Source organism: Sipha flava, unplaced genomic scaffold (assembly GCF_003268045.1).
Source record: "Sipha flava isolate LNK unplaced genomic scaffold, YSA_version1 324_pilon_pilon, whole genome shotgun sequence".
Taxonomy (NCBI): domain Eukaryota; kingdom Metazoa; phylum Arthropoda; class Insecta; order Hemiptera; family Aphididae; genus Sipha; species Sipha flava.
The window spans coordinates 307,021-322,200 of NW_020273009.1; the positions used below are offsets into that span (position 1 = coordinate 307,021).

The following is a 15,180-nucleotide window of genomic DNA, read 5'->3' on the forward strand; positions in this document are numbered from 1 at the left end:
AGTATAGGCTTATAAAAATGGATAACATAAATTGCAATACATTGAACAATACATTACAAATTATGGATACAGAGTGACGTAGGCACCTATAAACATGTAGTAAGTCTGGTTTTCAAAATAGGATGAACCCAATATTTTCTATTTCTCTGCTACAATGCTGCTTTCTTCTATATAAAATACATAAACATAGAGCATGTGCAACGTTCATCTTCGATGGAATACAAAATTCGATTGAATAATATGTAAATGCGTGTTTAACGCGTAAATTCATATGATCAACAACTAAAAAACGGGCATTCAACGCTCTTCGAGTGAATTTACCCTAAGATGGATATATTCAATTCGTATAACCGCATAGAATCACAAATTTACTGTCAGAATATTGATGAGTGGTCATCGGTTTTTTATTCAGATTTTTACCGTTGGTCATCCGTACTTTACACGCAACCGAGCACCAACGGGAGGTTTTGCGGAATCCGGAGTACATTTTTTTTTGTCTAAAAAAAAATTTTACTCGATCGCCCTATATTTTTATATTTTACATTGCTACTGTAAAAAAAAAAAAAACTGTTCCTCAGTACAGATATTGTATTTTATCATCAAAGCGTCAGCTCTATGATATACAAACAAACGAATAGTTTATATAAAAGCTTAGCCTCGAGTATTATCATATTTGTAAAGTATTATCGGTTTTGAATTAAAAATGCAGCATCATTTATATAAAAATTTAATAAAATTGCGACTGAATATGATTAAAAATAAAAGAAGGAATTCTCGTGTACTGAGAAAAATTGGTCGTTTTACACAGAGATAATTTATTTTAACAGGAGAGATTATTTAAAATGAATCCTTATTAGACATAAATGTGTTAAGGAACATAAATACTTTGGTTATTATTGTTTATTATTGTCTGGTAATGTATTGATATAATATATTATATTTAAAACATGCTAGCAAATTTAACATATTATTAAAATATAATTTTCCGTTTATTTTCCGAAACAAATACTAAAAAAGACCGCCTCTAAACGTTTTTCTTCAAATTTTGCCATAACGAATACACAACCGGTTGGTTCGTAGACCTATTTCAAAACATAACACTGCGCTTGTAATATAACGCGTCGTTCGGTCGCGCGGGTCATCGCGCCAAGTGGCGCCGTGAGATGGCGCCACGTTCGATGTCGCCCACCCGAAATGCTCGAACGAAACGCGAGCGGCCACGAACTCCGGGCACCGGAGCAATCAGTCGTCGCAGTCAGTCACCGAACAGTCTATCGTCGATCACCCGCGATCCGTCCACGACAGTATTCGACGGTCAACGGAACAACGCTCGCGTCCGGTGATTGATTCGTTCGTCGGTTTTCATCCGCCGCCAGTCGATTTAGGATTTCGATTGTTCTGCGTGTCCGCCGCGACCGACAAATTGTCCGTACCCGGGAAACTATTACGTTTTCCCGTTTTCCCGTTTTCCCGGTGCCGCACGCTTCTTCAACATGGGTCTGGGCACGGCCACCATCAAGTACATTCTGTTCTTCTTCAACTTCGCGTTCGCGGTAAGTAAAAAACCACTGCGATTGCGTTCATTTCACGTGTCGCTCGTCCACCGGGCCCGCGTTTGTCACGTCCGCGTGCAACAAGTCGTTGCTGTTCGCATGGGCGCAACTAGAGCCCAAATGTTGGTGGGGCGTTAGAATTGTTGAAAATTAAATAAAACGGTATTCAACTGTAATTACTTTAGATTATATGGATCTGAAAAAACAGGAATGCTTCATTTGAACTCGGGGGGGTGCTAAAAACCCTGTTGAGCCCCCCTAGTTGCGCCTATGGCTGTTCGGTCGACCGTTACTAATGTTGTCGCTGAAATCCATTCCTTTAATACTGCACTGGAGTCTAGATGGTACTACGTCCCGGGTGTACAGTCGTTGATGTCGTCCCGTCGTCGACAATACGGTTTTGAACGATTAAGTTCTGCAACGGGTTTCGATTGAAGTGTTTTTACTGGTAATTTCGCACCGGGCTCGCGTTGGTCAGCGATAAACCCGATTTATCGTGATAGAATTAGAAATTAAAATTAGAATAGATAGAATTATAATTAGAATTGGTTTACCGGCCAGATTTTAATTACCTTTCAGTAAAGTTGTCGGATACCTGCTTGAACGGGCTTTTGCCCAACATGCACGTTGTACATTTGGTTACGTAAATTATGTAAAAAAAAAAAAAAACAAGTATGCGATGATATAACTCTTATCGTGGTTAAAAGTACGAGACCTTTTTTGCTATACCTATATTTAGAATTAATTGGTCGAACCGTAATCACTTATCTCTGATTGCTTACGTACATTTTCACGATTACGTACTGCAGAATAATTAAAACACTACTAAAAATATACTGTTTTCACTAATCCAGACCTCATCGTATTAGATAACCTACATCGAGTTAGTTATCATTCGTGTTATCAATGTATTTACCAACGTATGATTACAATTTTGTAGTACGTTTAAATTGTGTTAGATTTTTTAACTCGAAGGACTTTTGTAAGGGGAAAATCAGATTTTTTTTTTTAAAACTATATTATGAAATAGCTAGTAACGGACAGTTGTCTGTAGATATTATGCACTGCGTTCGTTTAAAACCAAAACGTTTTATTAGCTGTTAAAAGACTTAATAAGTCAATGAATTTTATTTCTACATCGCATCACAACTTTACGAGTCTGGTAGATGAAGCTAAACGAATTTCTTTTGTTTACGTGACGTGTATTTTATTTTTCAAAAACTAAACAACATTCTTTTACGGCTGTATAAAATATGTTTTTATATGTTAATAGATAATGCTACGTATGGAGATTTTTATTTTTTTATGTATTCAAATTAGGTATATGCTATTTGTTGTAGCGCGTAAAGTTTAAAATAGTCATATGTGTAAACAAATGTTTGTGTTTTTTTAATTTCATGACTTTAACGGTATACTCATAGGCACTACGATAAATAAAACATTTCTAGAAACATGTAACGTCAAAGTGTACCGGTGTATATATGATATAAAAATAGAGTACGTACAGGTTGCGGTAGTAAACATGACATATAACATAAATAGTATAACGGTTAAAAGATACATATAATTATATGAGTTTGGATTTCTCTCATTCTCCCTTTCTCTATGGCTCGCATTAATACCTCTTGTGGTCTTGTTAGGCGAGTTTCTGTTCAGCGGTAAGAGTGCGTATGAAAATAATAATAAATAGTTGTGCTTCACATAGGCGTAACTTCGAAATTTATTAAGGGGAGGGGGTGGGGGGAAATAATATAATTACATATCTAACGAAAAGGGTGTCCGAGGATAAACGCCGCTTTACTACCTATATATTATTATATAAAATTATTCATTTTCTAACATTATGTTAGACAAGCGAAAATTTAAAATTAATATTTAAAAAAAAAAAAAAAATGTTATTGTAACAGCTATAAACAGCTGTTTTATACTTATTTTAAAACAAGGTATGTTAAATATCAGAGGGGCACTGCCTTTCCTAATTTTTTCTAGTGGGGCAATTGCTCCCCCCAGTTTACGCCTATGATGTTTCAATTACGGTTGTTTTTGAACATCGAAGGTAAACTTTTGTTCGACTCGAACCGCTTATAATAAATACTGTCGCGTGCGCCCCCAATAAAATGTACATTGCGGTCGGGGTTTCTTTCGGAAAAGTGAAAAAAAAAAGTTGTGTTTCCAAATGTAAAACATTTATTCGTTTTGTCGCGAAACGGAACGTACACGTGCCCACGGCGTACCTACGACCAACTGGTGCAGTCTTTGACGTAACCACACACGCGCACGGTATTATAATGTTGTAAAAAAAACGGTAACACGGCAGGACCATTGGTTACCGAGCGCGGTCCGAATTCGTCGGCGATTTACGTGTTTGAACAGCCGCCGGAATCATCCGAGCGCGTTTCCCGCACGTGCAACACTGCGTGTTGTTTACAATTTCCAGATCTCCGCGTTCTTCGACCTCGCGTCGTTATTCTCGATGATCGCCGAACGCTGTGTTTCGTCACGATTTATTTTTTTTTCGTTTTCACTCACCGACCACGTCAGGGACCGTCGTGGGGTGACGCGGGGACGGTGTAAACGCAGTCCGTCAAGAAGAGTGTGACATCACCGTGGGACACGTCGAGACGCGGGCAAAGCAGCGCAGTGTAGGAAAAATCCAGGTCATCCGTACAACACAGTTCCGTATCACAGTTCGTTTAGTCGTCAGCGGTAATGCGATAACGGAAAGTTTCATAGATTTCAGTTTTGAACCGAATTCCGGGGGTGCACTAGACAAGTGCGCAAAGTCATGGAAATGTCAGAAGAAAAAAAAAATAAAAATAAAGAGATGAACTGAATTTTAAAACGACTGTCAGTGTCGAAACTTTGTAACGCGTCTGATTGGTTTGGATTAGAGCCGCTTCCGTGGTACATTTAAAAAAAAATCTTCGATGATAACAGTTGAATATTATACAATACCATATGGTATCGTAAATTATTTTCCAAAGCCCGTGTGGCACGTTTGCGGCAAGTCAACCGTGCAGACGAAACTGTGCGCGGAAGGGACCGACCGTTCTCCGCGGAATGTGAAACATGTCAGGACCATGGGCGTAATTAGGGGGGATTAGGGGATCGATCCCCCTCCAAAACTTTTTTATGTAATTTTTTTTATTTATTACATTGTGGTAATATGGTTATTATCACGATTACTATTGTTATTATTATTATTATTAAAATTTAAACTATTAAAAATTTTGTTCTGGGGGGGGGTTGGGGGTTACTGTATGAGGTGTATAGATTTTGCTAAAACCTATAATCCCTCCCCCCCTCAAATCAAATTCCTGATTACGCCACTGGTCGAGACCACTAACGGCCGCTGGAACACGACCCTGGCGTACGCGATTGCGCGTGACTGTAAAAAAGTGGAACAATTATTATTGTTGTTTGATTAAAAATTAACAAAGAAACAACCGGCTCGTGGGTTCGTTTCCGGACCGCGTGCGGACAGCGGCGTTGCGAGCGGCACGTCCCACGCGGACGTAAACGGTTTGTCTCCGTAGCCAGGTCGAATCCCGTCCGCTTTCAAGACAATCTCCTTTGGGCCGCGCTGAAGACGTGAATGTTGTCGCGCGTTTGAATCGGCGTTCCGTGAACGAACCCTCCGACGGACGGCCGCCCGAAGACGATGTAATGGGTATTATTTAATTCGGACGAGTGGTACAAACGGCGTGATACAAATTGACGTTTCCGTCCACTTAAGTGTTTTCAATGTCGTATTCTCCTCGAAAAGTGCGCAACAATGATAGTGCCGACAACAGTTACAATGATAATAACAATTGGGCGTTTCCAAAAACAATAATAATTACGTTACGATCTTCCCACGTTCGGCTTGCGCTCGTGGTGCCCGTTCGGTTACACGGGCGACGTTTTAATTGGTTCCGAGCGGATTTTAACGAACCGCACGAATACGATTGAACTGTGACAATCGCCCAGAACGAATTGTGACTGCTAGAGACACAGTCATTGTCGGCCCGCGCGACGGTTGTAGACCGCGCGCGGTTTGACGATAAAAATGCGTTTGAACCCATTTAGTTCGTCGTCGAAAACATATATCGTTTTAATATTGTCAATCCAACGTATTATACACGGTTTAAACGACGTGACCGTCTACTCGTCAATGATGTACACGAGTTTTGCGTCGACGTAGTGTTATGTTAAACTTTTGCTCGCGGCACATCGTGCGCAGTAATAACTGAACGGTAATCGTCGTTTTCAAAGTTAAAATTTCCTAAAAAAAAAAAAAAAAATTAAAATTGAAAACAACTATTATACCTTTTGTAATTTTACTAAATTTTAGTTGGAATCAGCAGAGTACCAGTATGTATTATAGTTCTCGGTTTCGGAACAACATGTTTCGGTTTTTGTTGCATGGTCCATGAACAAAAAATAAAAACCACACGCGTGTAACGATAATTGAATATTTGAATTTTATACGTAAATTTCTATTGCTCGAAATCGGCAGACAACAACCAAAATAGATTAAAAATGTTGACGATCGTGTCGCGGTTCAGAATTAATTCGCTACCATTTCCGCACGTACTTTCCGACCAGTTATACTTCTGTTCGTTGCGGTAATATCTGTGTTCGATTTATTGTAACACTGGCGTGTACGCAAAGTGTCAACGTCTACGGCGTGGAAGCCTTATGAGACATGTTTGTGCCGTGAGAGCGGGTGCACAACATTGAATACATTACCGTCACGGTACAACGCCGTCTTCCATCGTAATGCGATACACGCGTAAATTTTCTCTCCCTGGAGTCGAAATCTCGGATGCATGTGCATCAGATAGTACGCGCTTTGCGTCAAACGTGTAGACTTGTACGTAATCTCATCAGGGATAGGGTTTGTATGCAACAGATATTTTTTTTTTTTTTTTTGCGACTTTTGATTATTGATTTTGTCAGTTATGTCCGCGAATCACCGCACGATGGGATGAATGGTGGTGTTTTTGTTTTGCATTTTTACACGTGCATGTTTTCTAACGACCCGCGTTCGTCTCGCACTTCGCAGTTACGAGGGTTAACCGGATCACAATGTTTTACACGCTCGCGGATCGTGTTCTTCTCTCCAAGTCCGATAATGAGTGATATGCAGTTGCTCTGGAAAATTAAGCCGGCTGCACAGAATCGGTTCTATTGAGCACTAAGACTTGCCGTGCTGTAACTAGACGTCCTCTTGTCCGAAAGGATTGGCTTTGCGAACAATGAAGAGCGATCCTCGGAGAAATCTTAATTTTTCCGACTGCTCATCGCCGATCGCGAACTAGGGGGGGGGGTGTCTTTCTCGCGGTGCACGAGTTGTACTCGCTGCCCGCACATGTGCAACGCGTGACTTATCGAGAATCGTAGTTTCACGCACTCGGGTCATCGAAACTTTCCAAAAACTAGTTTCATAGCGATTCCTCGGCGCGCTCGCGTGTAGTGCACAGTCATCGTGCTCGGACCACGGTCGACTTTCTAGCGCCGCCGGGACGGTATGATATTTCGTGATTTTTCGCGGTTATACTTTCCCCGTTTCGCAGCACCGGTCTTCCTCCAACGGTCACAATAGAGCACATCACAGAGAACATCGGTGGCATTGTTATGCCGTCCGAACGTGTATACACTCGCACACCCGTTGTATGTGATTTCGGCGAACGGGTACAATCGTTTCGTATTGGCATCAAAACACCATACGTCGTATTGTACCGTCTGAGAAATAGGCAGTTTTTACCGATCGACTTCAACTACGCGAAACTAATAATACTGTTTACACGCTCGTTTCGACGTTTTCCCGCGAAAAATCGTATCTTCATCCAACACAGGAATACACAACTGTATCACACGTGTATATTTCATACGGCATTACATTTCATGAAATATTATAATAAGGACTTGTTTTGGATGTTTTCCCGCTTTTTTTTTTCCTATTACGTCAGTTACGCTTGGCAATATATAAAGTATGTTTGAATACGAGCAGTAATCATAAAAAGTTTGAAGTTACCGTTTCCTCTGTTAGGGACTGGTGTGATTCTTTATAGTTTTAAGATTCAAGTTTTAAACGCGTTTCGTTAACGTTTCACATTATTACTATTATTATTATTATTATTCATATTCACTCCGCCGTGTATATTTTATTACCTTTTTTTATAGATTAACTATTCAATAACAAATAAATCTTAAAAATATTCAATCTTTTATTATTTTACAAAATATATTTATACGTCCCAGTAATTGCACATTTGTTATATACGAACAGAAAAATTAGTTTGGAAAGATACACGTAACTTTTACCTACTAGGAATATATATGAATTATAACTAGTAGTGTGTATATATATATATATATAAACAGATATTTGACAAGAACGATTTAATTTTTAGATAGGAAATGTTTTAAAACGTTTTAACTCTTCGTACGTGTAGTATAATTATACGGTTCACCACGGAGATATATCTCACACGACTCGAGCCGCTTTAAAATACGTAAACATAACATTAATTATTTTTATGTAATAAATTGAAAGAGTGCTGGTTTTCAAATAACAGCGGTGTACACCGTACGTATACATTTGATATTAAAAGCATAATTTCATTGCGCAATGTCCGCGAAAGACGTATAGTGAATGCCATGTATACATTTGGACTAGGAATAATAATTGCGGAAGAACACGTGTGTTTTTTTTTCACATTCGTTGAACTCGTGAAACGATTTAAGTTGTGCAACGTTTTCACGCCATCTTAACCCAGTGAATAACATGAATATTTACTTATTACATATATATGATACGACCATACGAACAAATAATGCGTGCTGTTCATGCAGGACGAATGTGCAGTTATATTATAATCGACAACGTTAATCAATGTTAATTAATGTCTTAATCGATAGTGTTTTGTTCTCGTTTATCAATACGAGGGTAAATTTTTCATCAACCAACCGTATGCGGCTTAGTCTACTTGTTGCCATAGAACACTACCGTTCCGCAGTATATACACAATATACTTAATGTGAACCAACGTAAATTATCTTATATAAATTCGGATTACCGACGTTTGTTGTAAAATAGTTATAAATGTTCTCTTTTAAACCGCTGTATCGTTATCAATTAATATCGTAAAATGAGGTTTTCTATTTTCACCGAAAATTTTTCATTTTTCACGGATTAAAGAAATGCAACCATGCAATTTTTCTCACAACCGCAGTCCGTTTCTGCTAATTAGATAATCTGGAGCCTATAATTCAGTAACCGCTAACCGTACATCCTAAAAATTACTTTTATGCTTATTGGCACGTGATTCGAGAGCTGGTATTAAATAATTTTACGGAACATAATTTTACTGTATCGATGTTTGAAATTGAATTCGTTAATTCTATTGCACGTACAAAATCAATCGTGTTATTGTCGACTCGAAGAAGAGATAATTTTTGAAGATTTCAACGCATTAGTTCATGGGATGTATACCGTAGTCTTTGTTTATGAAATGCTGTCATTTTTCGTCAACTGGATAATAATATTTACATACTACGGGCGACGAGGATATAATTTAGGCTTAACACGATTTTGTGTATTTCACCAGACGATTTCAGGAAAAATAAAATACGCGTCGAATTCTATTCTGTACACCACACAGCACATAGTACGGGCATGATGGAGATTTTCAAAACGACTTTGTGCCTGGTAAAAATAATTTTAACTTGACTGTCGTGTAACATTATCATAGATGTTTTCGGTTTTTTCAAACTGCATTTCCGAGACAATTGCAAGACCGGTGATCGTCCCCGAAACATACGGTTATTGCTCTCGATTATGGTCCGATGACAACGATCGGTTCTCCGGAAAGTCGGAAGCATGTCCTATTAGAAATCGGTCGGGAACGGTTGACACGAGCGGTCGTGTTCGACGTAAAAGTTGTCGGGCGAAACCATATGGACACGTCGGGCACCGCGTATCGTTACACCGGTGCCCGGAGAAAGGCCGTCGGTGGACGAGCAGCGGACGGGGATCGAAAGTGAAAGCTTTTTTCCCCACTGGCTGCAACAGCATCTCCAGGCAGCCCGCGGTTGCGTTCACGCCGTCTGCAGTTTAACGGTTGGCTCGCTCTATTCGGTCGACCGTTCGGTTTTTCTGTCGGAATATTCTCTTTCTTACTCTGTCGCTCGTCGTGCGTAATATTATTACAACATACGCCCGGAACGACTATATGAATTCAGTAAATTCAAGTATCAGTAAAAATCTAATAAATAGGAATAACAATTATATATATATATTTTTTTTTTTTGAGGGGAGGCGCTGCGATTATTTTACGTTCAGCCAGTCGAATCACTCTATTATCGAAATCAGTTGTACGCTAGTTGTACAATTAGTCGTTCTACATTAGTTGTACGTACTCGGCAAAACGGATTCACGCGAATCAAGCGCGGTGCACGGAAATGGTTATTTTCGATTTGATACTGCGTGGTCCGCGCTCGGATTTGAAATTAACATCACCTGTAGTTGTAGCGGTTTTATTTCTTTTTCGAATAACTTCTACAATAATTGTACCGCCGCGGCGGTTAATGTAGCGGCTCACGCTAGTCGCAAGCGTGAAGTAACGTTGGACTCAATTTTATATTATTAATTTTTTTTTTTTTTTACGCGTACATAATAGTAACAGCAATTACAATATTTACGATTTCCGAGTGTACAATAGACGATTTTACGCTTCCGTTTTCTCGTAGTTTTCAAAAACAAGGTTTCCGTCAGAAACGTGTGTGCACAAATTTTGAGCTCATGGTCATTCGATGCGACGTTGCCCTTGACACCGTACGAGTAACAACATTATAACATTATAATTTTCGGGAACCGACACATGTACGTATGCGAACGCGACAAAAAAAAAATATATATATATATAAAACTGTTCCGCTCGCGCATAACACACGTGTATAGTAATATATTGAGTACAATTTACTTATTTAATTTAATAATGATATCGTTCACGATGAGTACTATACCACGGGTGTGTGAAAACAAGACAACAAACGTTCGAATCTTTTTCACGCGAATCGAACGCGATTTCAAATCCCCTGTGCTGATATCGTTCGTGGTATGTTACTCGGACGTTATAAATATAATTATCGATTTGCGTCAACGTATAATGTATGCGTGTATTATGATCAGGGTTCGTAAGTTCATGCCCTAAAAAATGCCTAAATAAGCATGCATTTATACACTTAAAATTGACAAAATATGTTTTGAAATATGCATTTATATGCACTAAATATCTAAAATTATGCACTTAAAAAATCATAAATAACTTTTGAAATAACATAAATTATCCATTCATTTTTTTTATAGCTATATTTTATTTTTTTATGTTACAACTAAAAAAAATAAATTTTAAATACTATTTAATACTTGAGCCTTCATTGACTGCATACAATTTACGTCTTGGTAAGTAATTCATTTTAAATATGAAACTTTTGAAACAAATGTATTCATTAAATGTATGAGTATCAAGAAGATAAGAGAAGAAAAGATAATACGATTTCTATTTTTAATTTTATGTATATTTTCCATTTAGCTTTTTGATAGATTCTAATAGGATGTTGTATAATATGCCCGATAAAATAGAAATATGCATAAATATGCCAAATATACAAGAACATGCCAAATATGTAAAAATATGCAAAATAATATTTCACATATTTAACCGTGGTACCTTGAAATGGATTTCTATGTGATCTAGCATTAAATACAAATTTGCAAGGTTGAAATGTAAACGCATGAATTTATAAGCCCTGGTTATGATATTGCAGTAATAAGTACGCGGTGCAAAGTACAAACGGTAAAACTGTACAACTGCAACCGGGGTATCGTTGCGACCTATATGTGTATTCTAGGTGACGTTGTAATGGCTGTGTACACATAACGCAGAATCAACGAACCGATTACGTATACAAAGTATGTTTGCGCGCGCAATGACGACGGTTTTTTCCTAAAGAAAAAAACAACGAGAACCAGGTGGTGATTTAGGATAATATATTATAATACCATCCACGACGGTAACGCACGTACTGGCGGCATTATACGCACATTACGATACAATGTTACATGAATATTGTACATATCATCTATGTAGAGTGTTTACACATAATATTTCCATAAATACTTACCAAAAATAGAAAAATTAATAATACACAAGTATACGAGTAAATTATGGTTTTGTTGTGATTATGAACGCGAGTCGCTAGCAGGGTCTGATTTAGGCGTTTTGAAGCCTTGGGCAAAATAAAAAATGTTGCCCTTATCTACACACGAGTTACATAAAAAAATTAATAATTAAAATTTATTATTATGATCTTTTTAATATATTATCTTAGACATTTATGATAATGCTCAGTGGATTCAATAACATAGGTGTTATAAAGTACGCCGATACGATTATCGTTTGTTTTTTATGATTTCTTCGTATGCGTATAACCTATGGACGGTATTGCGGCTTATAAATAATAATATTCGAAGTGTAGAACTAAGTTTTACCCCAAGAGAAACTGAAATCACGTCTCTGATTCAAGATAAAAACGTATTCAGGTACATACACGCTTGACGTAACCTCCACATCTCGGTGATTCGTTTATTTCTTCCATACGACCAAAATAGGTAATCACGTACCCTACTCTCCCCAGTACGCGTACATTATTGTCACAATGATTTTTGAATTTTTTTTTTCACGCTGCTCCCCCAGTAGTTCGCGTAACTGGAAATGTCGAAATCGAATTTTTTTCGGTTCAAAACGCGCGCACGTCGGGTTTGTCGATGCATAAATGATTTAATTTTTCCAATCGAACAACGCATTACCCCGTGTGTATTCACGTACATGCAACGCACAAGTGTATATTAACAACGATACATTGTTGTCCCATCTACAGTTACAATCTATTCCGATCTACGTGTACAAGACTGTTACGCACACATTTACAATATGCGCCGTATCGTAATAAAAAATCGCGCCGGAGTGATTAATGAAATGTTTTCGTGATTGGCGAACAAACGGCGAGCAGACAGACGCGAGTGCGGCTTTTGTGCCTCGGCCTATTGTTGTGCATAGGAACGAGTTTGACCTAAAGAAATGCATTATTCAATGCAATATTTTTGTTGTACTCGGGAGTCGAAAAACATAAATGTGTAATCCGCTGGCGTGCCCTCACAATCGGGATACCTTAAATAATATTCAGCTCCATGTCCCTAGCTCTCCCTCCCACTTTGGAAATTCTAAACCAAACTTTCATCATTCGCTTATGCATCGATTGTGCTGGTTTGTGCTTTCATTCCCGTCGTTTGTGCTCAACCCCTTTCCAAGCTATCCGAATTTTAAAGTAAAGGGGGCCAGGGACCTGGATCCATAATATTCATTAAGGGCATATTTATTATATACCTATATTTCTTTGGGAAATTGTGTTCGTATAAAATATTATTGTTTTACGTATGATTTATTTTATTTATTTTTATTAAACTGCTTTCGCAGTTCTATATCGTCCTTTTGAACCGTACCTACACTGTCGTCTGAGTTACATGCGACTTATCGATGTTGAACAATAATTTGACGTACGCATTTATATTTTTAAGATCAGTGTTCGATCGGTATATTTTGTCGACTACCTGTAGAATAATTTTTCGAATCTGGTGACACGCATATGTGCAGATACGTGGGCAGATTTTGGGTTCCACGAGCATTTGAAAATGTATGAAAATCGCACATACATATTTTATTGAAACACGCCGAATAATATTGATCATCACGATTTTTTGTCAGATTGATTTTTACATTCCAATTATTATTTCTTACATACAAACGTTATGATCATATCGTTTTGCGTATAATAATGATGTTGGAACACGTAGTGCGGTAGAGATACTGATCGTAAGATTTATGCGAGGTCTTAAGTGTGGCTGAAAATCTAACAAAAAAAAAAAAAAAACATATCATCGTTTAGTATTACGTCTCTGTAAAAAACATATAATAACTGTATACCAGTAAAGATTATTAATAATAATCAACATGGTCACATATGGGTGGTATGTGGGCGTGTAAACACAAAGCATAGTATAATGACTTAACCGTTTACAGCGACGGTTTGTTGTAACTTCAAATCATTGTAAACACATTATTGTTATTATCATCATCATTATTAGTGTCCATACAACCGTGTCTGTTGTGAATTAGATTTTCCACTTAAAGAGTCCTCGGTCAACGAAGTAATTGAACTTGGTACGATTGATATTTTATGTACTTATAAGTGTTGACAATTTTTCGGTGACACGTTTTATATTTATGGAGCTGGACCTCGCGGCCGTGTTCAACGTCTGGTCAACGATGGCATGTACATCTCAAACTCCAATGGTCGTTAAAAGTATACGACGATCGTTGTTATTTTACTCGCGTTCAAATTATAATACTACGTCGAGAAATTATCACGTTCGGAAAACGATTGAGAGCTGAAGTGACCGAATAATTACTGTGATGATTGTTGTTTATTGCCGCCGAACGCTTTCACGAAAACAAACAATTGTGCCACGGACGAGAGTCTTAGAGACATTTATATTGTTCTCCGTTAAAGATAATTTTTTAATACAATTATAAGCGTGTATTGCTATTAAACAAATGTCCGCCTACTCGAGTCGGTTTGCTTTAGTGCAAAAGTTCATCATATCAACGTACAATAGTGTAATAATAATTATCGTTCGTGAAAAGACATTGTATTGTTACGCAATCATAGCCGATGAGTCGAGTCCATAATATCATACATACGACTGTTGCACGCATCGTTACTGCGTTATCATTGTATAGCAGCTGGTGTCTATCTTATGTCCTACCCAACCACGTAGTAGACATTGTTTTTGATATGAAATCCGTTTGACGCTATTCAGATTTAGTGTTGTTATAGAAACATTACAGATTCAGGTCAGGTATACATAGCGTTGATAATTTATGTAGCATAAATTATGTTTAATAGTTCGTTCTACAAGACGCATTACAATTATACATATGTGTATACGTAATTTTGTGTACCGATGTATATATCGTTTACGCGGAATCTTTTAGGTGTATACGAAACAATACTGCTGTACATGTATCATACTTAGTTTCGAAAATGTATTTGTTTCTTTTTTTTTCTTTTTTTTTTTTTTATCATATACCGTTATTTACGATTTTAACAACGATTAACGTTACGAACCGGCAGCCTTGGCGATTAGATTATTCCGCGTACAAGTTTGTGCTTTATGATCGATATGTACCTATTGCATTTCCGAAGAGAATCAACATAGGATCGACTGGGACCGATTTAGAAGATGACGATCTTTTTTTCTAAACACCATTTTCTCCTACACGATACGGAGTTGTCGACTTGTAGGTATTAATGATGTACGTAACGTTTCTGTTGCACATGTTCAAGCGTTGAAACATCGAAATTCTATCGTTAACGGAAAGTCTACCGCAGCAAAAACAACAAAATACTTCTTCGAAGAGTGCTGAATTAGACGGTACGTTTAAGTGTTGTATAACTCGTTAAAAAATTATACAACGCATTTTTAGTGAATTATATACGAATGAATGATCGATGTAAT

At 37.7% G+C, this 15,180-nt stretch overlaps 1 protein-coding gene across 1 annotated transcript in view; it reads left to right on the plus strand.

Moving 5' to 3' along the window:
• The first annotated feature begins 1,233 nt into the window (after positions 1–1,233).
• LOC112686770 (CD63 antigen-like) overlaps positions 1,234–15,180 on the plus strand; it is a 37,129-nt gene continuing 23,182 nt past the window's right edge. Inside the window, exon 1 of the mRNA XM_025559188.1 lies at positions 1,234–1,553. Within this exon, the coding sequence (XP_025414973.1) occupies positions 1,494–1,553 (60 nt within the window). The 5' untranslated portion in view covers positions 1,234–1,493. The remainder of the gene's footprint in view (positions 1,554–15,180) is intronic.